This window comes from Podarcis liolepis, assembly GCF_965112155.1.
Source record: "Podarcis liolepis genome assembly, chromosome: 7".
Taxonomy (NCBI): domain Eukaryota; kingdom Metazoa; phylum Chordata; class Lepidosauria; order Squamata; family Lacertidae; genus Podarcis; species Podarcis liolepis.
In genome coordinates this window covers 50685982-50708661 of record NC_139561.1, presented here as the reverse complement: position 1 = coordinate 50708661, position 22680 = coordinate 50685982, and the positions used below count along the sequence as shown (strand labels likewise).

At 39.3% G+C, this 22680-nt stretch overlaps 1 protein-coding gene across 1 annotated transcript in view; it reads right to left on the bottom strand.

The window, feature by feature from the left end:
- Positions 1–22680, bottom strand: part of WWOX (WW domain containing oxidoreductase) — a 544910-nt gene that overhangs the window by 404045 nt on the left and 118185 nt on the right. The window contains exons 6-8 of the mRNA XM_083515079.1: positions 18948–19036; positions 13625–13810; positions 6882–7146 (exon numbers count right to left, since the gene is read on the bottom strand). Coding sequence (XP_083371205.1) covers positions 6882–7146; positions 13625–13810; positions 18948–19036 — 540 coding nt within the window. The remainder of the gene's footprint in view (positions 1–6881; positions 7147–13624; positions 13811–18947; positions 19037–22680) is intronic.

Sequence of the window (22680 nt, the reverse complement as noted above, 5' to 3'; positions counted from 1 at the left end):
GGCTTTTCACAAAATTCCAGTGGCATATTTAGCATTAATGCATACAAATCTCTGGGCATCCATATGATCAATTTCTCTGCAGAGTGCTGACAACTGGAACTCAGGTCACGTAGTGGCTATCATGAAAAGGGTGTAATGGAAACTTGTCCATAACCTTGTAGCAATTATCCCTTCTATTCCGTATCCTTGCTGACTCTCTATACCCAACTTTCAGTGATAGAGACTCATTTCTTATTTCAGCATGATGTCCAATGGAGGTGACAGTGCTATTTTTCTAGAAAAAGATATGCTAGAACTCACCATAAACACCTCCCTTGTTCTCTTATAATGGCAATAGTGACCACCTGAGAGGTGCCGGAACTGAGTTCCAGTGAGTTCCACCTGAAAAAATGCCCTGGTTCTATGCAACATTAATTATGTTCATTGTAATTCATACTTGGAGGTCAGCACACCTTCTGGTGACATCCTGACAGGTGAGCTGGGAATTTGCTGAACCCTGGGTTAGAACCCGAAGGATGAGAGGTGTGTCAGAAGGAAAATGAATTTATATTGATTAATATATATTAGTAACTCTGTATTAATGTAATATTTTAATAAGGAACTGTATTTTTGAAATATTTTGATTAAGTTGTCTGTTTTTGCTTCAGTTTTCTGAATACTGTTTAGAGATATTTTTAATATATTAAGAGGTATAGAAATTAAATAATCTAATCTAATGTGAGTAGGTATGATATTTAAATTCCTAAAATACAGAGTTAAATATCACACATATTGCACCTAGGATCAGTGGAATGGGCATGCATGCAATGTGTTTAAATATTACAGCAATTTTGTGAGGTAAGGTGGAGAGAGGGGCACACAAACTGATTCCCTAACCATGTGTTCTGTTACTCAGTCGTACATTACCAGCATCATGAGTTTATTAACAGACCCTAGCTGAACTTACCCACCAACTCCTAATTTCCACCCTTGCCATCTTCTACCTCAGTCCTTGACAAACTCTCAAGTGTTGTGCTACCTAACTACAGTCAAACCTCCGTTTACATAAACCTCTGGTTATGTAAACTTCGGGATGCACGCATGACAAACCCAGAAGTATTTTACCAGGTTTTGCCGCACGCACATGTGCAGAAGTGGTCTGCGCATGCGCAGAAGTGGTCCTCAGGTTGCAGAAACCTTGGGATCCAACCGGACCTCTAGAACAGATCCTGTCCGCAACCCAAGGTACCATTGTACTGAGAAGTGGTGCCTTAATGTGCTGAATCCCCTCCAGCTGTGTGATAGAAGATGCACAATGGATAACCAATACTTCCAACTGCATATGGCACCATGTTATATTCTTGGTTTCATAAGTTTCAAAAGTTAAAAATCTTTATTGAAAGGTGATTTGGCCATATAAGTGTTGGATAGACGGTATGGAAATATAGCCACTAAACATGGCCCACTGTAAACCAACCACTCTATATCAGTCACCTTGAGATGCCATTTTGCTAACAAGAAAGGGAGAAATAAATATGGTAGGAAATAGCATATAACCTATCCAAAATAAGGAGGAATAAAGAATATGCCTGGAATTCGTCACTATTTCAGAAACATGCAATGCTGTTAGCCGGACCATATATATTGAAGATAAATATACAAGAGTTTTCTACAGGAACAGCTCTTTGTATACATAAAAAATGACTTATTTTAAATGTGACTGTTATATTTATCTCTTTTCTATGGAATGTTTTTCCAATTAATATAATTCCTCAAGTACTGTATATGGATTTCTGGCATGCACAGAAGAGTTTGCTATATCAATATTGGTATTAACTGCAAATATATATGGTTTCACTAAAATAATGGATAGAATTTGACTATGATCTTTATATTTGTCATCCAACTGCCAAGAAGAGATTGATATGACTAATCTAAAAACTCTAGAAAGCAGAAAAATAAAATGATACACAAATGTCTCCTTCTTACTCTGACAGCCCTCCCCTCCCAAAAAATCCAAAGCAATATGCATACCTGAACTGGAAAGTTTTAAAGTACATTACGGTTGTGTGTGTTTTGCAATCAATATTTCCACAATAATTGAAATAAGTAATGGACAGGATAAATCCATATTTATATATTGAACACTGAGTGATCAATTCAGTAATATTTATTCCCTTTTCTTTCATAATTGAATGAAAAGGCCAAACAGGATCAATCATTTCAACATACATGATAAATCATCTTAGAGAAGATCACACAACAGTCTTTAGAGGAAGGTAGTGAACTTTTTTCACATCAACAAAATTTGTGAGATTATTTTTCTTTTCTTCTATTTGTTTTATTTTGTTGTATGCATTTTCTGTTTTAAGTTCAAATGTACTAAACTGAATCCACCTTTTACTTATTTCGGCTTAGTTCAAATAAGCTGAAGGTTGTTCAAACACAACACTGAAGGTGATTAGTGAATGTCAGCAGTAAGGAGACACCGAAATGTGATACTGAGTATTACTGTACATGCCAAGAGTAACCCAGCTAGCAAGCACTCCTTTGTCTCTAGATATTTAGACTCAGGGGCCAGATGGAGGACTGCTGTATGTTGGTGGGTCAATGCAGCTATGAACAATCAGCAAGAGAGTCTTAGTGCCGGGCCATAGCTGTGAGTGGCTGTACCTGAATCTTTGCTGGGAATGATTCATTACTATTACAATAATGTATATGCCTTTCCACTAACAAGGTTCAAAGAACAGCAAAACAGTAATCCATAATAAACAATTTTTTTTGCTTATTATTTGTGTGTGTTGTATTTGTATATTTCACACTGTAATCTGCTTTGTGGAGCAGGCTCATCAAAAATCAGGGTATAAAATTTTAAAAAATAAACTTGAAAATTAAAAACCAACTCCTAGGCGCTGAGGTCCCTTCACCTCCCCTAAAATATTAGAGGGAGTTTCCCCCCAAAAGTTGATGGGCATTACCATTTAAATGGTGTGTGTGATCAATCATGTGATCAATTATGTGGGGTGTGGCTTACCTGGGCCCCCAATTTTTTTCCCCAAGTTGGCACCCATGCTTGGATTGCACTATGCACAAACTAAGAGTTATGACCACACATTCCCTGCTTTTATTTTTTAAAATATGGAACAGTAGTTCAAAATATCTTGTATTTCAATCAGAGTATTGAACAGCTTTAATACCTCTGAAAGAAGATAGGATATATAAAAATCTTAAGACATTTAGTGAAAGAATAGAACAGAAAAAGGCAAGGAAAATTCATTTTAAAATGTTAATGTTATGTGTGTATTGTGCCTAGCCAAAAAATATAAGTAATGATGAATGAAATATCATAGAATAGACAGTAATTATTATTTTTCTATCTGGTAATATCAACACTTTTAAAGACTGATCAGAGTAAGAAAAAAACAGCAGTACTATAAGAGCATTATATAGCTTTGTAGACTTCTTTTTCTTTTTTGGAACATGGAAAATGTTATGACTTTGCTCTAAAAGAAGGGACTTTCAGGTTCAGATTACTTGGACCCTCTTACTGTTTACTCGTCATCCTTTTTTCTGTAAAGTCAGAAGAGAGTTCTCGCAATACTTCAAATAAATAAAATATCCAGCTGCACAAACACTATATATTCAGCTAGATTACTTTGGCTTCTTATGGAATATTTGACTTTCCCCAGAATGTAAATGATTAAAGAGAACCCATCATATGAAACTGATTGGGAAAAGGTTTAAAGCGGTATGGCACTTTTACAAAGATGGCATGAACAGAAATAAAGACCAGAGTTAGGTAAGGCAAGCCAGCCATTCCTAAAGGTCAGGAAGAAGTATCAATATCACGACACAAAGCACACTTTAAGAAACCTTCTACATATTATTGTTCAGTTGACCTCCAGCTATACAGACAGATGTAAGTTTATGCACCCAAGTGTGTGAAACCATATCATGTCTAAGGGGGAAACCTATTTGGAATTGCTCCTTTGCAAGCTCCAGCTCTTAGGAAATGTAGGAAAATGGAAATTCTTACTGACCATGAATTTTTATGTTGTGATAGGGATGACTTTTCTCATTAGGGTTGTTCCTCCTGCTGGCCATGACAGGCAGAAGTCATCCTGCCCTCCAGGTCAGCTATGCCTTCAGCCTGTGATGACTGGGGCTAGATCTACCAAGCTATAAAAAAACCACTCTGAAAACGCTCTTTTTGAAAAAGTTGTAAAGCTCACAATGGAAAATATCACTGAGTTGTGATTTCAGCTCTACAACACCATCTGGTGTCACAGTGTTATAACACATTTATAACATTGTAATTTGACCAATTAGGGACGTGGCTGGCTCTGTGGGTTAAACCACAGAGCCCAGGACTTGCCGAGCAGAAGGTCGGCGGTTCAAATCCCTGCGACGGGGTGAGCACCCGTTGCTAAGTCCCTGCTCCTGCCAACCTAGCAGCTTGAAAGCACGTCAAAGTGCAAGTAGATAAATAGGTACCACTCCGTGCAAGTAGATAAATAGGTACCACTCCGGCGGGAAGGTAAATGGCGTTTCGTGCGCTGCTCTGGTTCGCCAAAAGTGGCTTAGTCATGCTGGCCACGCCGGTTCCCTCAGCCAATAAAGCGAGATGAGAGTTGGTCACGACTGGACCTAATGGTTAGGGGTCCCTTTACCTTTAATTTGACCAATGTAGCTAAGTCCCTGGACTTTTTTACTCTCTGGAAAAACTTACTTTTCTCTTCAGCTTTTTGTATGTTTGACTGGTTCTCCTGGTTCCTTGCATGTGACTTTTGATTTCTTGAGTATTTGACTAAAAATCTTACTTTTGTGAGGACTGAACAACTTTGGTAAGATATTATATTTAAGTTACCAAATTACCAATAGTGAAAATATTATACACTAAACCAGGGGGGGAGAACCTGTGGCCCTTCAGTAGTTGCAACTTCCATAAGCCCTGACCATTGGCCATGCAGGCTGGTGATGAAAGGAGCTGAAGTCCAAAAACAAAGGGTAAGAACTGAGGAGGGCAGGTTCCCCACTACTTCACTAACACTTTGAAGTTTAATGCAAGCTCTTCCGTACTTGAGATCTGCCTACAAGCTAACTAGAATCAAAATGGTTATACCATTTAGAGCGCGTAACTTTAATTACTTCAGTATGAACTGGCATCCTGAACTGCCAGAATACAGCCTCAAAACCACTTCAGTGGTGCCCACTGTGAACAAGGGATTTCAAGATTTCTGCCTCTATTTGGATTGATCCTGGCTGGGGTTTTTTTTTAAAAAAGAAATAACAGTGGTTTAGCCTGCCAGCAGCAGACCCTGTAGGAGGTTTAATAACTGAAACTGCTGTTGCATAAAGCATGATCAAAGATGGTTTGATGACTTGGTTTGTGAGGGAGGATTCAATGTCAAGAGTTTTGTGCTGACACCCAGGCTAAATATGATCCACTGGGGAATTGCTTATGTGCAATTGGCTTTCTCTAGGGTGCAGATCATTTTCTTCCAAGCCAATAATCTCAAGTGTTTCTCTGTTCTTGCTCTTCATTGTTCATTTTAAAGTTTAATTAAAAAAGAAGGTGGAGAACAAGCTGGCATTCAGCTAAGGAAAGGTAAGCATATTGGGTGCCATTCATGAATCTACTGCACCATGTGGTCATGACTTAAGTATTGTCAGCTTTAGTAGGTGGTAGGTAAAGTCATAGGTGTGCTAAAAATGAAAAGACTGAAAATAACAAAGCAGGATTTTTTAAAAGCATTGCTTCTTAAATCCTCCTTTAAACTATCATTAACATATCTGAGCAATTCTACTGAATCAGGAGATTTGTTTATGGATGATATAAACAAGGTGCCCATGAAGGTTTCTAGGAATTCCCCTGGGCAGGTACGCCCAGAATCTGAGCTTTCATTTAAAAAAAGTATTTAGTATCTATTCAGGACAATATATCTCACCTTTATCAGTCAGATAAATATTCAGATGTATCCAAATGTGTATCTCACTTGACCAATCCAGCAAGAAATATATATGCTTTAATCTTCTTACCACCATGGATCTTCTTAGTGGCACTGGGGCATATACATGCAAGCATATTGCTCAAGCATACAATTATTTCACCATACCTATCTAAGGTTAAGATTTTTTTTCTGATTATAATTTATAACTACACAGCAGTAGTAGTGTTATATTCCCATCCACTTGAAAAAAAAGAACAGCACATCTGTTAAAACTCAAGCACAATGGTTGGCTCTGCACCGAAACAGAAAGTGTAACCCAAGCACCTCAGATTTCTAGCTATTTTTAATGCTAAAGAATTTGAAAATTCCGTTCACTGAAACATCTGCTAAGCTCTTGCAGCCTTAAGATTTGATACTTTTCTGCTTCCCTAGGTGCCAACACAAACATTTTGTTTTAAGGCAGAACTGTAGCAAGTATATGAAAACAGCTCCAAATTTTAGATGTTATGAAAGTCAATGAGATGCTATGGAGTTAATCATTCATATATTTCAGAGTTGTTGTTGTTTTGCTTTCAAAAAGATGTCAGCATTTATTTTTCTTCTACTCATCCCATCTTTATAGCATCTCCCAAGCATAATGCTATCTGCAGTTCCACCTCTCTCTTCTCTCACATTTCTGATCCACCCCTTAGCAAAGACTCACTTGATATTCACACTGTACACAACATATATGCACAGAATTGCATGACACTGAAAATGCACAACTGTCTATCAAAAAGCAATCAAAGCAAGCTAGAAATGCAGACTCTTTTCTTCAGAGTTTCATGGTTATGGTAGCCACTGCTGAAGTTAGCAGTTATGAAAGTTGCTGGAATAAGAAAGTTACAGCAGGATTTCTGAAAATCTAGCACACTTAATAATCCAAAGATGTATAAAATGTAGTTCACTTACCATGGACTTAGTGAAAGGGCGAGCCAAGGTAAACAGCAGGGTAAACAGCCACCAGTTGTGATGAAGGGATGTGTACATCATATTTCCAGGATGCACGGCATTTGATGTCACCCCATGGGGAGAAAGGCGGCGGTTCAGCTCATTGGATAAAAGAATATTGCACAACTTAGATCGGTTGTAGGCCAGCATAGACCAGTATTCCTTCTTTGATGGAGAAAGTGAGTTGAAGTCAAGTTTTCCTGAGTTGTCTTTAATATCTGTGAACCTTTAAAAATAAACAAATAAATAGTTCATCACCTTGCCAACAAAGGTCCATATAGTTAAAGCTATGGTTTTCCGAGTAGTGATGTATGGAAGTGAGAGCTGGAGCATAAAGAAGGTTGATCGCTGAAGAATTGATGCTTTTGAATTATGGTGCTGGAGGAGACTCTTGAGAGTCCCATGGACTACAAGAAGATCAAACCTCTCCATTCTTAAGGAAATCAGCCCTGAGTGCTCACTGGAAGGACAGATCGTGAAGCTGAGGCTCTAATACTTTGGCCAACTCATGAGAAGAGAAGACTCCCTGGAAAAGACCCTAATGTTGGGAAAGATGGAGTGCACAAGGAGAAGGGGACGACAGAGGACGAGATGGTTGGACGGTGTTCTCGAAGCTACAAACATGAGTCTGACCAAACTGCGGGAGGCAGTGGAAGACAGGAGTGCCTGGCGAGCCCTGAGCCATGGGGTCACAAAGAGTTGGATATGACTAAATGACTAAACAACAACAACAACAACAGTCTTCCTAAATTCTTCTCTTGGTTAGGAAGGACATTTGCTCCACAGACATCAGGAGTATAGTGTTATATATCAAGTAAATTGGTTCATTATAAACTAAAAACTTGTCAACTTCCTAAAAATAGAATGGAAAATGGGTAAGGTCTACAAAATTATGTCCATATCATATGAGGGAGTAGATTTATCCATTCTCTTTCTTTCACTTTCAGCTCTCTACCACCACTGGCATGACCTTCCATATGATATTTGACTGTTGCTAAACTCACATAGCTCTGTTGTTGTTGTTTAGTCGTTTAGCTCTGTAAGACATGCCAATTCACCCTGGCTTCCTAAATTAATACAATTGCTTTTTTTTTTTTTTACTTAAACACATTTGGATAAAGAAGATATGAATGTATCTATTTAAACCTGCAGAGAGGGCCTGTTTTATTGTGTAATCCATACTGGTTTTAGGCAAAGTAAATAAACAAACAAATAAACAAGCAAGCAAATTAAATAAACAAAGCACACATGGGAAGGATGCAGGAATCTAAAACAAGATTTGCTAACTGTGTGTTACTGAGCCTTAATAAGCCAAATAAAAGCATTAAAGGCTAAATTCATATGACTTTTTGCCAAACATTTCACCAAGGGGTGGGTGTTTTTGTTTCCAAACACACTGTGACAAGACGCACCTACTGCTGGATCTTATGAACATCAGAACATATATCTGGTTCTGAAGGAAAGCACATTCTAGGCATACAAAATATTTATTGATCAACTGATGTCTATAGCGGGGTGAGGATAGTGCAACTGGGAAATCATTTTTTAAAAAAAACACCTGGAAAGGTAATCAGATTTATAGAAACACATTTGATTGCCCAAATTGACAAGGTATAGGTACTTTGATTTCTAGACTTACCAAGACCAATAATGGAACACTGGAATGTGTTCTACAACACAAGAATTAGCAGAGTGCTCCTTGGCATTTTGTAGTAAAGCCTAATGGCATCAGGATGTCAACTATTAACTTACTCGATTCAGAAATGGCCAATTGCATTTTACAAGATCTGACAAGAAAGGATTCCAAGCAGATTCTTGTCTCTTTCTCCTGCTCCCCCTGCCCATATGATTCAGTCTACATATTTGCATTATGCCTTTGATAGCAACAGGAACCATCTGCATCTCCCCTGTCAATTCACACTCTCGGGGCCTGACTGCTTTTTATCAGTATCAGATTATTATAATTATTATTTTTATGTAGGTTACGTTTTTTTAAAAAAGTTCAGCATGGCTGCTAGACCACTTTTTAAAAATACAAAAACTAGAAATAGCAGCTAATTTGTTAGGCAGTGTGGGAGAGGTTGGCAAGGGTGGATCCAGGTTCCTCCTTAAAAGGTTCAGCACTTTGACTGCATGGTGGGATTCTGGAGCTTAGAGGCTGTGTTGGCACAGCACCCATCATATATTTGATGGGAAGCCTCCCTGATGGAGCCATGGGTCATTCTTTTTAACTAAAGGCAGTAAAGCCTATCTCTGAGTCCATACATCTTACAGTGAGTGCGGAGAAATTGGAGGAAAGGTGGTGGTACAATCCTTTCCAGATGGTGAGAGTATACAAAGCCCAGAGCAGGTGTGTCCAGTAATAGGGGCATCTTTCCGCTGACTGAAGTTTCATTGCTTGAGAACAGCAGAAATAGTAATATTTTATTTTCAGGGTTGCAATTCTACTACAGGAACTGTTTTCTTGTACTGCCTGATTTCTTCCCTTATAATGAGTTTTCTTTTCTTTCTTTTTTCTTTCTTTTTTTAAAGCACTATAATTGCGTTAAGCAGAAATTGTAAATATTTTGAGATCAAAATTTTTGGCTTTTGAAGCAGAGTAACCGAACAGCCTTCATCATTTATCTTCTCCCACTTCTAGTACACAAGTAATGCATACTCTGGAGTTTAAGTGCCCAAGTAACTACACATGAGACTTGCTGCTTCTTAAAATCTTTTTAGATTAAAAATTGATGGCTAGAAAGGGGCTGTAACATTGGTTATATGCCATCAATAGCCTTAAAGGTATAAAAGATAAATGTGAACAAAGCCAAAATGAGCTCTGGCGGAGTCTAATGTTTTTAAGTATACCCATGGCATGACTGAGCACAAATCAAAGTAACTAGTTGATGTTTTTTAATTGGGTCTGACAGAGTCATTAAACACCAGCTGTTTGTTTCTTCCTTCCTTCCTTTTCTTTTCTTTTTTAATAATAACAAGGTAGAAAAAAACAACTGAAGGCTTCTACATGAAAAGGAATTTTTCTAGATAGCCATCTGCCTGTCCTTATATTGTTGGTTTATTAAACTGAATATCAACAAGAAATAAGGGGCAAAAAATAGCAGAAGTGTATGTTTAAACATGGTGCTGCTACTTTCCAAATGTTATGCAGACCTTTCCAAATTTTGTTTCTTGTAGACCTTTCCTGTAGGCTGGAATAAACCTCTAAATTCTGTGCTATGCTGAATCTTTTTTGCTTGCTGCAGTCAGATGAGATCTGGAGAACTCTGGGGAGGCTAGGGTCCTAAAATGCAGCAGTGGTCCTTGTGAGACCAATGCTACTCAGGTTCACAACCCTTGATCTACCCCAAGCACTTAGCATCCTAATCTTGTTAGCTGACTAGTCTATCTATGTAGATGCACATCACCTACTGCAGCTGAAATAGTGTTTTGCTTGTAATGGAAAGCATCTATCAGGTGCAAACACCCCCAACTTGAGGATGCACCACTGTTGTGGCCTCTCTTTGCTTGGTGGCAAGTTATACCTGGACTGGTACTGTCTATCCTACCTGAAGTGAAGGGATCAAACATGAGACTTAGAAATACAGACTAAATGGGTGGGGAAAATGCTTACAGTGCAATTATATGCATGCTCACTGAGCAGCAAGCCCCAATAAGTTCACTGGGGCTTACTTCCAGAAACCAGGCTTCACAACCTATTTCAATAAAGGTAGCTTTGTGAGTCTGTGGCATGAAGGGGGAAAAGAGCCTTGTGGCATTTTAAAGACTAACCAATTTAATATTTAAGGCGACAACATACTATTTAATATTTTCACTTATGGCGCTCACCCTTAATTTTTGCTTCTTTTGTAAAACATCAGAATCTCAAACTCTAGATGTTGTGGAAATTACAACCCCAAACCCCTTTAAAACTTTATGATAAGGTATGGGGTGTTCATTTAAAGTTCTACTTAGTCCATAGGTCTCTCTCCTTCTTCTTTGGTGTTCCTGGTGGCATAGAGAGCTTATGAGTGACTAGACCTTATGTGGACATTCAAATAAATATGTGGAGTGGGAGTAGTGTGCATGATCTCTGACCCCCTGACCCGAACATTCATTCATACAACATCTGAAAGGAAGAAAAAGAACAGCTCCTCCTCCCAAGACAGAGGCCATTCTTCAAATATTTTTTTCTATCTAAGAAGAGTGGAATGTTGCCATCTCTTGAGGCATTGGGGGAGAAAAATAGTAACCAAAACTGGCTCTGGCATTCTCAGACAGATTGCAAAACACATACACATAATAAGATGTAGTGGCTAACAAGCTCCCTTTGGCATTTCAACACTGTAAAACTAGCAGCCCTTTTCAATGATTATTTTATATGTTTAAGTATGATTTAATGCATGACAAGCCCCCTACAAATGGAAAAGCAATTAGTTGCTTTAGTTGTTAGGTCTGGAATCACACCATTTACTTATTGGGGAATAAGTTTCCATAAACCTTGGCTGATCTTGCTCAATTACGCAATGAATGTTCCAACTTTATGTTGGGTTTTTGTTTTGTTTTTTTGGACCTTTATTTCATCAAGCTTTAAAGCTTTGCAAAAGCATGAATTTAAGCTGCACATGACACCAAGGGAGGGAGAGGGAGAGAAGAAATAGCTCTGGAGCAAAGTTGTCGTTTGAAAAACTATTGGAGATCAGCGTTATACACAGAGAAACAAGCAGCTGACAATTCAACATAATCTCCCATTAAATAACAGCTCATTTATACATATCCCATTGTGCCCTCCACATCTGGCAAGTGATTGGAGTTGGCAGATTTATTTCTAGTGCTAAACTTGCCTGCCCTGCGGTAGCCTCCCTCTCTTGTAATGGGACTCCGCTACTAGCTTTCACAAACCTGGAGTGATTTGCAAAGATAAGGCCATCCAAGATTTTTTTTTTTTTACCACCTAATTACTAGATGTTTCATGTCTTAACACTAGGGAGGATTATTATGGACATTTTCAATTGCTTCCTTTCATTTCAGGTGCCATAAATTTAAAATGGTTAAAGTAAATCTATCTGCAGTGTATCATTTAAACCATAAGCCCTTATGTTGGGAAGTGATAAAGGGGTTCAGCCTGACCCTTGGCTGGTCTCTCTTTGCCAGGTCCCAGGGGTTACATTTTAGGGAAACATGATTTTAAAAAAGTAAGCTTCATAGTAGGTCAATAAAATATACCACAGGGTGGAGGGGACAATTTACGTACCCTCCATACCCATAATGTGCTTAGCCAATAGCACTATGTTTTAACAAAACATAAGAAAGGTTTTTAAAATCTGTTAGATATTCTTACAGCTGGGTTGGCGGGGCACTAGCTTTGTAATAATGTATCAGAGTATACAGTAAACATTTTATCTTTATTTGTTTTTGCCTTTTTACCAAACATTTCCCATATTCAATGTACTGCTACAAATACAGCTAAAATCAGACGGAATTTTCCATATTTTTCTGTCAATTGGACTTCTAGGAGCAGTAGAAAATTGCACTTCTAAGAGCAACCGTGACATTTTAAACTGAAATCTCAATCAAAGAGGCTTGCTTTCAAAATTAAAAGTCCTGGAGACATCACTTCTATTATTACATTGATATGGCTAATGCCTATATTCAACTCCTTATTTTTTGTTGTTTTCAAACAAAGAAAAAACAGAAAGAAAATTGGATTCAATCTTTAAGACCTTAATTGCATTGTTTCTCCAGTAAGAATAACTGTGCATTCTTCTTTGTATGGCATTGAAGTTGTTGAATGACAAATCAATAAAGGTCGTGCCATTCAGATTTAATCAATTATTTTTCCATCTCCTACCAAAATCAATGGCTCAAACAACACAGAAAACCTGCATTCATACTAATATTGTTCAAAAAAAGAAGGACTTTACAAATATTAAGAGAGACATATCTCAATGTAACATCCAGTCTCAGTGCTGGATCCTTTACTCAGGATTTAGATTTGTATTCCAGTCTTCCTTCAAGGACCTGAAAGCATACATAGGACAGGATCCTTTAAAAAATAAAAATAAATTCCTTAGCATAAGTAACAAGCATCCCTTCCCATGCTGTAGCAGAGATGCTTCCCAGCCAGGTGGGGGATGTGGAGCAGCAGCAGGAAGTCACACCCAAAAATCCTAGTGCAGGCTCAGAACATGACACATGACTCCTGGGATCTCAGCCAGGGTTCCTCCATTCTCCATTTTATCTTAAGAACCTTATGACAATTAGGAGTGACTGAAACAAGGACACTAAGTGAACTTCACAGATGACTAGTGACTTGCAGATTTACACTAAGGTGTACATTCAGCAACCTATGCCACCATATCAGTTTCGAGTCCTCTAACACACTGATTTCATGGAATACTCCATTAGTTTTAATTTTTATGTACTGAAGTTCTTATTTGAAAAATGGAAACTTTTGCTTTAATTATTGCCCCTCATTTCTAACATAGGAGAGAAAAACTGACAATGGGGGAGCCATCAATCTATCCTGCTGACCTGGAGCTGGGAATGGGTGTGGGTGCAGAATGCTAAATAAAAATTGAAAACATTAAGAATGTCCCAGCATGGTTACTTCTAGCTGAACTCACTTTCTATTTGATCAATAAAATGCTTCAGGACTTTCATAAATCACTTAATAGTTTAAAAATCTCTAAGTGGCATACAGCATGTTCTGAGTCAGAACTCACCTATGTGATTCTGAGGAAACCATCACAACTCTTGCAGGAACTGAGCGACGGAGAACATCTTCAAGAAGCTGAATGAGATAGAAGTGTCCCAAGTGATTCACCTGGAAGGTGGACTCCAGACCATCTTCAGTCAGTTGCCAAGGAGCCAAAAAAGTAGCAGCATTGCAGATCAGCACATGGAGAGACCTTTTAAAAAAACATATATATAATCACCACCAGAATCACAATCAAGTATGAAAATGGTATAATTAATTACAATGATGAATGTGTGAAGACATTTCCAGTATCTTGTTGGGACCTACTCCTACAGGTTGGTATTTTTAATAGCTATAGCCCTTGATTTTTGGATAGTTTCAACTTTTGCTTTTCTTTTTTTTTTAAAAACAGGGTTCTACAATAGCCTTGTTATTTTTGCAAAGCTTTGCAAACTGTTGTAAACCACCCTGAATGCTATGTAGAAGGCAAGGTAAAGATTTCTTGAAATAAATGAATCCATATTAAAGACATTCCTTTATTGGTGAAGAAATGTTTCCATTTTCAAAACATAATTCACTCTGACAATAAAAAGGCTGCCTTGTAGGTAAGTCACTTATAGTTTTCATATGTTGGTAAAACACAGGCACTGGGCTACTTTTCAACCAAAAATCATTTGTTTTCTAAGTAAGGCAATGGGGGCAGGGGGAGATTTGTAGCGTCATAGTCAAATTGTAACACAGATTTCCTACCCACAAGGACTCACATGTTTCCTATATGCACCTATAGTCAGTGGAGCTATGCCGGACACTATCAGGTCTGTTAAGCAGCTACCTGTGTGGATTCAGTCTCAAGGGAATTTGGAGCTGTCATCTCAAACGGATGCTTAGGCTGCAATACTATACACATTTACTAGGAAGTAAAACCCACTGGACTCAATAGAACTTACTTTTGAGTACACGTGTATAGGACTGAACTATACATTAGTGTACCAAGGCTTACTGGACAGTTATATGTTTTAGAAGTCCAGTTACAAACAACAGAGGTTGTCTCCACCATCTCATTGTAAAGCACTGCCTTGGTGCTATTCAGGTGCTGTGGATTGTTCTGTATATACAGCACCTGAATAGCACCAAGGTGGTCCTTTGGGGCTGGATGGGTTTGAGTGGATAAGGAGGATTTCATGATCTAGATTTCATCAACTAACATATATCATGCCCTGGGGTTATGACCCATAGAAAAATATCTTGTATCCTATAAAAGCCGTCTGTGATGATAACATCATGAAAAGCCCAAAGGTAAATGGAAATAGTAATGTGACTTTTCAATTCTGTGTCAGAGCATGTTTCCTTCAAGTTTTTACTTCTATTGACTTGAGAAGCAGTTCTTTTTTTCAGACCAGTCTCCTCCATTTGCAGACAACGTGCATTCCTGTTTATGGAAGGCACAACCTATTCCTAATTTGGAAATAGGTTCACTAATCTCCAAATTCTCAAATTTGGACAAAAACTTTAACACACATACTGATGCCCCAAAGTGTGATCCCATATTGCTGGGAGGCCCGCAAATATTCCAATCACGTTGTTCTTTTCCACCCAATGCTAACTGCTATAGTTCTCTTTTCCATTGGGAGGGGTTTAAGATCCAAGAGGGAACTGCCCATAGAAATGGCACTACACACCAGTGTGTATACAGCAGTGTGGGACTGTGTGGCAAGGAAGCAGCTCCCACACCAATGGAGTACATGTGAAAGGAAGTGGTCTTCTAAACAAGAAACACATTGGATAGACCCATGTAGGATCTCTTTAAAATGGAGAAATTTTGAGAAAATAATTGAAGTTCCTTATTTTCTAACTAACCAACACAACAAAGAATTGAAACAATTGGGGTGGGGTGCTGGCTATGTAATGCAGTCCCTTATAAAATTTTGCAACACACAAAAATAAGTGGGATCTGCAACAAAATGTTGGGGTATTGGGTGCTCCTGTTCAAGGTTCTGGCCTGTCAGTCATACCCTTCTGAAGAATACTCAATGCCATGAACACTTTCTAGTTTTATGTCCCCTCCTCCCTAAAAACATAGTTAGTGTATGTTTCTACTGAGCATACACAGTCCACATTGGGCTGTTTTGGGGTTGATGCCCCACCCTTAGTTTTGTTGTTACTTTTTGCTGATATTGTTATCATTCCACAAACCCTGGATTTCCCCTCCAAAAACCTGTTATGGTTACATATGAGGACTGATAAGAATTCTCCCAAGAATTGGGTTGCAGAGTTTTCCAAACTGTGTGCTGCAACACGTTAGTGTGTCGCGCGAATGCTCCATATGCTCCTCCCAGGGCTAGAAAGGGGTTAGTTTAACCTCCGGTTTGCTAGTAAAGCTGAATTACTGTGCCGTGAAATGATGCATGTCACCAACATGAAAAGTTTGGAAGCTCTGGGTTAGTGTGTCAGTGTGTGCAACTATTTACTGCATACCTAACATTTGCAGAGCTTAAGAGTGTTCAAAGCACTCTACAGGCATTGTCTCATTGTAATTCTGCAAGTTGTCAGCATTATTATCCCCAATATTGTACATGAGAGGCCTGAGAGTCCACTTGCTCACTCCACATTGAACATAATGAAACATTTTGATGAGCTTGGTCCTAATAAGTGCTTAATCTAGTACTATTTTGCTGTTCTTTTTAAATGGATTTATACAAATATTTGCATTATTTAAATGGTATCACAACGTGTTCGGAGGAAGATGGAAAGCTGGCATTTTAAACTTCTTAGATGCTTTGTTTTTAATCTCATTTCCCATGTTGGTTACCTACACTATCAGCACCTCTTTTTAACATACTTATTTTAATAACATCTATAAAGGAAGCTATGAGTTGTATACACAGCCTAACTGGTTGCATTCCAAAATGTTAAATTCCCTTGGAAGCAGTTAATGATGAAACAGAGCAACTTCATAGTGACATGTTAGTTTATAAAGTTCAGGAGTGAGATAAGGTTTATTTCAGGTCTATTAAAAAGTGTCAAAACAATCACATACACTTGCCACATTCTTATTTATTTATTTATTTATTCCTGTGGAGTGCTTTTAATCAATGTATTTTGTTTAAAAATTTAGGTCATTATATTGATTGCTATTGCCCTTTGTAATATTCTTCATGGCTTTATTATTTTAAATTAAATTTTTAATTAAAATACTGTGCACACATACCCTTTAAAAATTCTCTCATTAACCATTAAGCTATAAAAACTGCAAAATGCTTACTACTTTATTTGCAGCAAAAGATATTTTAACTATACATATTAAATCATAAATATTTTACATGCTTATCTACCCAACATGCCCCTTATGGCTGGTTAGATCTTGTGCAAAAGCATCAAAGCAAATGTCTTTTGAAAGCCATGTCCCTCTTTTCAAGGCAGATCATGTCCACCTTTATGCTGTTTCAAAATACAAAGAATATTTTATTTGTCTGCTCCAGTGTTTGGGAAAAGAAAAGGAGCCTTAATTGATAGGTCTCTTAACAGTGATTATGCAGCCTAATTTAAAGACACAAAAAAATGAGCACATGCCCTACTGAATCACAGGCCAAAGGTCAATTGAGTCCATCATCTTGTTTCTAAGTAAATGCTCTAAGGCAGTCAACATGGCATGAAGGGAACAGTCCCCCCCCCCCACCGTTGCCCCAGGAATTGGTGTTCAGTAGCATATGTACAATATCTGAAGAACATGCTGGTTTCATTTAGCTTATCACTTCCTCTAACAGCAATCTCACATGGTAATTGTCTATAGCAGCCAAACAGAGTCATGCAAAAACAAGGTATCAGCATGTATGGGGAATCCAATGAGGACTGAGCATGCCCAGGCAACAAGGAATGCAGAGTGCAGAGGAGGGAGGAAACTGGTGGGGGTGGGGTAGAGAACAGAGAGAGGTTCCTTATATCAAGTCAGGGTACTGGTTCATCTAGTTCAATGTTTCATGAATTTAAACAAATTCATACGCTCACCGAGGTGGCTTCATTTAGCTAAAAATGACTAAAAAGTAAAAGCCAGCCCAATTGCCAGTGTCAAGTAAAGATCTTCAAATACCCCACAGTGCAAATGAGAATTTCTTTTTCAAAGATATTCCAAAGATGTGTTGAGGCTTCATTAATGGACTCAAAGGCAATCAGCCTATTTGTGAGATCTATGGGTCTGGACTCATGCGGGCCACATGACCCGGAAGCTGTACGCCGGCTCCCTCGGCCAATAAAGCGAGATGAGTGCCGCAACCTCAGAGTCGGTCACGACTGGACCTAATGGTCAGGGGTCCCTTTATCAGATGGGTCTGGACATCTCATCAGGGAGGAAGCTGCCATATTCAGAGCCTATAGTACCTCAAAGCAGACCCGTTGAAATGGATGGAGCAAGTTAATCATGCCAATTCATTTCAAAGGGTTCACTCTGAATAGAACTAACATAGGGCCGACTTGCTCAGGCTAGCACAAGAGACTATAGCTTAAAACAGATTGAACAGATTGTACAATGAAATAAAAATTGTCTCTTCCATTTGTACCTGCAATTTGGAAGATCAAAATTTAGATTGCTGCATGGACTCAATTTTTGACAGGTTTCAGGGTTAATTATTTTTCATAATGGTGTGGTCATAAATTGGCTCTGCTCCTTTTGAATAATCCACAATTTCTCTTCCTGTACTGGAATCTCTAGCAAAGTCACAGCCTCAGAAATGGGGCTAAAAAGTCTAATAGGGCTAGGTGTCATCAGCAACATGAGGGGAGCCCCACTCCTGCCAGCCACCACCTATTTATCATTACTTCACAGACAAGGGAACAGTGGAGAGGTTTCCATCTGATCTGAGAAGCCTTCATATGCATTATGTCTCAAGCATCTGGGGATCATGCAAAGTACAATAAGCAGGGTGGCAAGAGAGAGGCAGTGCTTATCTCTTTCCTACATACCATTCCTACATACCACTACAAATTGTCATTCAGCCAGTGTGAAAAAGCAAGTGGATTTCCCCACGTCTAGGGTTCAAATTGCAACTGTAGCCAAGAAATACAGCGTGTAAAAACAATGCCCTTTAGCCACAAAAAAATCCTGCCTGGACGCTGCTTTTCTTTTAAGATACAAGAGCTCAATTACAAAGTTTACATGTTATCTATAGTTATCCCCTAAGTCACACTAAAAGTTTATAGAAATGTGGATGTTTGCATGCAAAAAGCTGTACATAACTATTGTTGTTTCTCTGTTTACAGTGATTATGCTCAGCTGATAAATTCATTTATTTCTAATTATGATGCTGATGTAGTGGTAGGAATTATGATACAGAACCCTCTCCCCGAGTACTTACACATGCTTGGATTTGAATGCTTCAACAAACTCCTGTACACTATGAAGAGATGCAAGGTCTAAGGTTATTGCTTCTACTTTGGCTTTGTGCTAAAATGAGAGAACATGAAGGAAAAAGATAAACAACATCAACTTGTTTGTATCACAATATCATGTTACACCAAACCGCTTTACAGTTACACATTTAAATTCCCTTGTTCAACATTAGAACCCTGCAATGGACATAAATCAACCTGGAAAGTATAGAAAACAATGCCAAATGCTATGTTTTCAATTTGTAGCACTTTTAAAGACAGACGGATTGTTCTCAGAAGTTGCTGATATTCTGAGGTTAGAGAACCAGGGCAAAACCTCCTGGGGAAAAAAACTTGATTTGTGAAGCAGGGGTATATTGTGTGATACGTACAGCTGACCAGCCCTTACAATTTGGCAGATGTGTGCTAGATGACTAAAGGAGTCCTTCAGTCTTCTTAGTCCAATTATCCACAAAATAAATAGAACAAGCTGTTTTATTAATATTTATCATTTTGATTCCCCCCCCAAGTAAATAACAAATTAACCCTAGAAACCAAAATGCATGGACCACACTAATCACAGTATTTGTGCATAAGGAAACAGAACTTGCAAGCAGCCTTAATCAATCCTTATGATGGGTCTATACAGATACTCTAGAATAGGTAAAGATATAAAAATTGGGAGATGATATATAATGAATAGGAAAAAATGTTTAAGATAACTTTTATTAAGAAACCAGAGGCTTTTCTTTTGGGAATTATGGGATTATCCATTGAAGTGTTCAAGGTTGCATCTGCAGAGGCATCCCCAGTGCTTTTTTCAAAAAAAAAATAAATGTTTAGGGGCAATCTCATTTTCCTACTCATATTGAAATACTGCCCCTCAATGAGGCTAAACTTAGATTTACAAAATGTTTACATTCTACATCAAAGAGTATATAATCTTGATTTTTTTATTCTTCCAGTAAGTTTTGCCATTTCTGAGTACTCTGAGTACTCTGTTGCCATTCTTCTTTAGTTGGGACGTTTTCTTCTTTCCATCCTTGGGGGGAAATCACTTGAGTGACAGTGGTTGCATACAGAAATAATTTTTTGTATTGTCGCGGTAACTCTTATTGCAAAGTGGGTAGAAGAAGCAAGCAAGTCTCTTCTATGTCTGTGAGACATTCGCGAGCTTTTTTGCGGAGAAAGTCCTGACCTCCCTACCAATTTAGATACAGTGACTGAACTGGAGGCCCCTCGACTGACTTCAGGTCCAGTGTTGGATCATTTCGATCGGATACTCCCTGATGATGTGGATAGATTCCTCCAAGTTAGTAGGCCCACCACCTACCTCCTTGATCCGTGCTGATTAGGGAGTGTCCAGATGTTGCGCGGACCCCCCTGGTTGAAATTATCAATTTGTCCCTTGACACGGGGACATTCCCAGGGGAACTGAAGGAAGCAGTAGTGTGTCCACTCTTAAAGAAAACTTCATTAGATCCCTTAGACCTATCCAATTACCACCCAGTTTCAAATCTTCCATATCTGGGTAAGGTAATTGAGAGAGTGGTTGCTGAACAGCTTGGTAGGTTTCTGGAGGAAACATCGGCTTTAGATCCATTTCAGTCCAGTTTCCGTCCTGGTTTTGGGACCGAGACGGCTCTGGTTGCCCTAACAGATGATCTCCGTAGACAACTGGATTAAGGCGGGTCAGGACTGCTGATCCTTTTAGATTTGTCAGCAGCCTTTGATATGGTCGATCATGATCTTCTGGACCACCACCTCGCAGACATGGGGATACAGGGCATAGCCCATAACTGGCTATGCTCTTTTATCTCTGGTCGGGGACAGAGGGTGGCACTAGGGAGGGAAATGTCGTCGCGCCATTCCTTGGTGTATGGAGTGCTGCAGGGCGCAATTCTCTCCCCGATGCTTTTTAACATCTTTGTGCGCCCCCTTGCCCAGATTATCCGGAGCTTTGGGCTGGGCTGTCACCAATATGCTGATGACACTCAGCTCTATCTGCTGATGGATGGCGACACCGACTCGGCCCCGAACACACTGACCAGATGCTTGGAAGCTGTGGCTGGATGGTTTCGTGGGAGCCGATTGAAACTAAATCCTTCGAAGACAGAGGTCCTATGGCTGGGTCGGGATAGCATGAGGATGAGAGACCAACTCCCTTCTCTTGCGGGGGCCCAATTAGTGCCATTCCCTTCCGTTAGGAGTTTGGGTGTAATCCTTGACGCCTCCCTTTCCATGGAGACGCAAGTTACAGCAACAGCCAAGGCGACATTTTTCCACCCTCGCCGCATCAAGCAGTTGGTCCCTTACCTTTCCCGCCCCGACCTGGCCACAGTGATCCATGTGATGGTCATCTCCAGGCTTGACTAATGTAATTCGCTCTATGCGGGGCTGCCCTTGAAGCTGACCCAGAAACTCCAGAGGGTGCAGAATGCTGCAGCAAGGCTCCTCACGGGGTCTCTGCCATGGGAGCATATTCACCCAGTGCTTTTCAAACTGCACTGGCTCCCGGTAGAGTACAGGGTCAGATTTAAGGTGCTGCTTTTGACCTTTAAAGCCCTTCATGGCCTAGGACCCTCGTACCTACGGGACCACCTCGCCCGGTATGCCCCACGGAGAGCCTCAAGATCCATAAATAGCAACACCCTAGTGGTCCCGGGCCCTAAGGAAGTTAGATTGGCTTCAGCCAGAGCCAGGGCCTTTTCAACTCAGGCTCCGGCTGGTGGAACGCTCTGCTTCATGAGACCAGGGCCCTGCAGGTTCTGATTTCTTTCTGCAGGGCCTGTAAGACAGACTTGTTCCGTCTGGCCTTTGGCTTGGAGCCAATTTGATTCCCTCCCTCCCTCTCTTTCTTTTTTCCTTTCCTTCTCCTCCTGCGATGAGGCTACAGTTTAATATTTTAATGTTTCAATATTTTAATGTTGTATTTTAATTTTGTTTTTAAGTTGTAATCATTCAACTTGTTTTTATTATTGCTTGTAAGCCGCTCTGAGCCCGGCCTTGGTTGGGGAGGGCGGGGTATAAATAAAAATTATTATTATTATTATTATTATTATTATTATTATTATTATTATTATTACTCTCCACTCTGGTATATTTCAAAAAAACATAGAATGCCTGCTCAGGGTTAGCTATCATCACCAGTCAGAAGCCAGTCTTGGCTAAAATAAAAATACAAGACAAAATATTGACCACCAATGGGTTTCTTTTTTCTTGCCAACTTTCCTTTGCAACAGAGCTTATCTCCTCTCTGTCTGTCTCTCTGTCTCTCTCTCACTATAATGCTCTGTTCTCATCTCCAAGGGGAAAATAAAAAATAGTGCTACAAACACAAGGACAGCAAGGGGTCAAAAAACATCAAGTAGTTCAACAGACTAAACCACAAGCTGTTAGTTACTATGCTCTTGGGAACAGTGATTCAAGTCCACACACTATTACTCAGGTAATGCCTTTGCTCTTGGTGTCAGGTTGCAGGTTTCTGCTACTGGCTCCAAAAACAAAAAGGAAGCACCTGTAATATTAGAAATGTGAGGGGGAGGGTTCCAATGCCAACTATTCCTTCACAGGGAGAAATCTGCTGGAATAACTAAGCTGCACTTGGGGGTAGAATAAAAATATTGAAATACAATTAATGGGCAATTGCGATATACAGATGACAAATACAAGCTATGAATATGGGTTTCTAGTCAGTTCTGCCAGTGAACTGAAACATCC